The 3,240-nt window shown below is 40.8% G+C and overlaps 1 protein-coding gene across 1 annotated transcript; it reads right to left on the bottom strand.

Moving 5' to 3' along the window:
- Positions 1–392: 392 nt before the first annotated feature.
- Positions 393–1,194, bottom strand: LOC118833170 (60S ribosomal protein L29-like). The gene has a single exon (XM_036740564.1). It carries the CDS (start codon positions 1,148–1,150, stop codon positions 491–493), a length of 660 nt encoding a protein of 219 aa, XP_036596459.1. The 5' UTR covers positions 1,151–1,194; the 3' UTR covers positions 393–490.
- Positions 1,195–3,240: the final 2,046 nt, after the last annotated feature.

Below are 3,240 nucleotides of genomic sequence, written 5' to 3' on the forward strand. Positions count from 1 at the left end.
ACCGTTTAACATAGCTTTCCTTAGTTAAGCAGATCAAAAGAACCTGTGCTTTTGCAGCATGCTGGTAGCATTCTTCTTGTTGGGCTTTCACCCCCACAACAGCTGCCAGCCAGATTGTTGAAACATATCCTGAAGCTGAAATGGGGGAAATTGCAATGTGGAAGGGATGACCGTACAATCTAGAACCAAAATAGATAGAAAGTAGCATGTATCCATTCCTTCTTCAGTGACTTTGCCCTTGAGGTCAAGGGAGGAAAAGTGGTGTTGAAGTTAGTTTAAGTCAATCAGACTATCCCATATTTTGTATACAGTTTATTCCTTTTTTGTTTGTTTGTTTGTTTACAGCAGGTCTACTTAGTAGAGTCACTTGCAATTTTTTTTTCTTGTGATTCACCATTTCCTTTATTTGTACAAAATAGTGAATAATCATACCCTGGCTAGGAAAAAACGGTGGTTTAGGGTTTAAATAAGTCCTTCTGTCCTGAAGCATCTACTTTGAAGGCTTGGGACTAGCAGCTTTAGCCCCAGCATCTTTGGGTTTGGACTCGGCAGCCTTGGGGTCAGTAGGCGTAGCAGCCTTGGAATCACTGGGCTTCGGGGCCTTAGAATCAGACTTGGCAACCTTGGGACCGGACTTGGAGGCCTTAGCATCAGATTTGGTGGCCTTGGGGCCAGATTTGGTAGCCTTGGGATCAGACTTACTGACCTTGGCGGCAGACTTGGTGGCCTTGGGGTCAGTGGGCTTGGCAGCCTTGGGGTCAGTGGTTCTGGCAATCTTAGAGTCAGGCTTTGTGATCCTGGAGCCTGGACGTTTGATGCCGACCCTAGGGCCTGGACGCTTGCTGGCCATCTTGTGGCCAGCACACCGGGCACTGGCCTTGGGGATCTTGGGCCTGAGGAGCTTGGCCTTGGAGGCCTTGGTGCTCAGGGCCTTGATGGCCTCTGCTCTGGCCTTGATGGCTTTGGCGTTGTTGGCCTGCATCTTCTTCAAGCCCTTCTTGTTGTGTTTCTTGGCAAAGCGCATGTTTCTTAGAAACTTGGGGTCAACCCCTTTCAGAGACTCGTATCTCTGTGACCTAGGCTTCTTGATGCCATTTCTGTGCCATTTTCTTGATTGGTTGTGAGTGGTATGGTTCTTAGACTTAGCCATTTTTACACCGCAGCCTGCGCTAACAGGCGCTCCACCGACCGGAAGAGGCCTTGCAATTTTTTTTTGAGGAGAACTGACTTTTTAAATCTGGGTGGACAGTTTTACCATTCCCCCTATGGCTCTGTTATTGACAACCCCAGAGTTATTTTCTCACCCTTTTCGTAATGGGAATCTCTAGACACCTACTTAGCAGAGTAAGAAGAATATTACTATGGAGCTATAGGGGTGGCTCCCGGGCTGACAGGTCATTAGCAGCCCTTTTATGAGAAATTGCAACATCCACAGGAAGAATTTCCTTGAGATAACTATTTGTAGGTATTTAGTTTTTAAAGGCAAGGACAAAACTACATATATAAACTTTTTTGGTTTAATGTGTGGGCAAATTGCATGGTAACTCTGAGTCAAATTTGCTGGGTGTTACAGCCTCTCAATGCCCCAGGCAACTAACACTATTAGTTGCAAAACAGGTACCTACCTGCATTAGTTGAAGGAGTTTTCTCATCGATAGCTCTCTCTACCAATGAAATCAAAGGTCCAACAGCAACAACAACAACAAAATGTATAGACCAAAGGAGAATGTACTTTCGAATCCCTCTGCTGATATGTATGATCAAAACTGGACTATACAATGTAACTCTCTGATTGTGCCTTACAAAGGCATTTTTTCAAACAATTAAATTTACTGTACATATGCCATAGAACTAGAAAGGTGATTAGAAATCATTTCAACCCTTTCATGCTGCCATTTTACTATTTGTTATTAAAGAAGAAGTATGACATAGTAAGGAGAAGGCTGGCTTGCAGTCTACCTGACTTTGCTTCAGATCCTATTCCTGACAGATACTAGCTGCGTGAACCTAATTAGGTAATAGGACCTATCTATCATTGCCCCCAGACAATTCTCTAACAGGGCTGTCCAGCCTTAGGTTTTTATTGAAACAATAGACAATATATTTTGATTTGCCATTTTAGTGAGAGCTCTGTGGTAGCTGGGCTGCTTTTACTAAAGCATTTATGTAAATTCCTATGTAGGAGGGCTGGATGAATTGCACTGTGCGCCTCATGCGCCTCATGCAGCCTGCAGGCTGCACTTTGGGCAGCCCTGCTCTAAGATACAAAAGGTCAATATTAATGAATGGAGTTTCTACCATGGTGATTTCCTCACACTGAAAAAAATCAATGAGGACTATCCCCATCCCACCCCCCCAAAAGAAAAGAAATCATATTTTTCAAAAGCAGAAGCACTCAGGTTCATTGTAAGATCTTGTACGTGTAAGAATACTGATTATAATAACTAGCATTTATATAGTGCTTTAAGTTTTGTAAAGTATTTTACAAATATCTCATTCTCATCATACTAATAACCCTGAGAAATAGGTGCTATTATTATCACTGTTTTACAGATGAGGAAACTGAGGTAACAGTATTATGAACAGTCTTTCCCCTGATCCTCTTCCCATTCCATTTCCATTAAGCTCTCCAGTTTGGTTGAACGATTTTATAAAAACATTTCCTGGCCAACTGTCTTGGCTGTCTACACAAAGGCAAACATATTTTCTCTGAAAGCCATTCTTGAAAGGGAGAGAATCCTTTGATTTAAAAGAAACACATTTGAGAAATGTTTCACCAAAGGTAGGGTGGTAATACAATGTCGCCATTATGATACTTTTACCCTGTCTACATATGTCACGTTCTTTCTTTACAAAATGCTGTAAACATGTCTGTACTGTTTTATCACTTTTATTTTCATTTCTTTGACACAATAATATATGAGACCAAAATATGGCTCAATAAAATTGGGTTTTATTTGCTTCATGTCTTGAAGTCAGAAATTTTCTCCTTAATATTACTTAAAACAAGTATGGTTTTTGAGGTTTAAATTCCTTTCCTTAACAGGAATGTTTGTGGGGTTTCATTTTTCCAAATAAAAGATAGAGCAGTAGCGATGACCTACACGTAAAAACCTCAAAATTAATTAAGCATTTCTCTTATAGCTCCCAATGAAATATTTGTTTTTAACACTAAACTTTTTTAGTTGATAATTTGAAGTTTATGCATAAAATATTTGTCATGTGAAAAACATGGGAACA

This window comes from Trichosurus vulpecula, chromosome 1, assembly GCF_011100635.1.
Source record: "Trichosurus vulpecula isolate mTriVul1 chromosome 1, mTriVul1.pri, whole genome shotgun sequence".
Lineage (NCBI taxonomy): Eukaryota > Metazoa > Chordata > Mammalia > Diprotodontia > Phalangeridae > Trichosurus > Trichosurus vulpecula.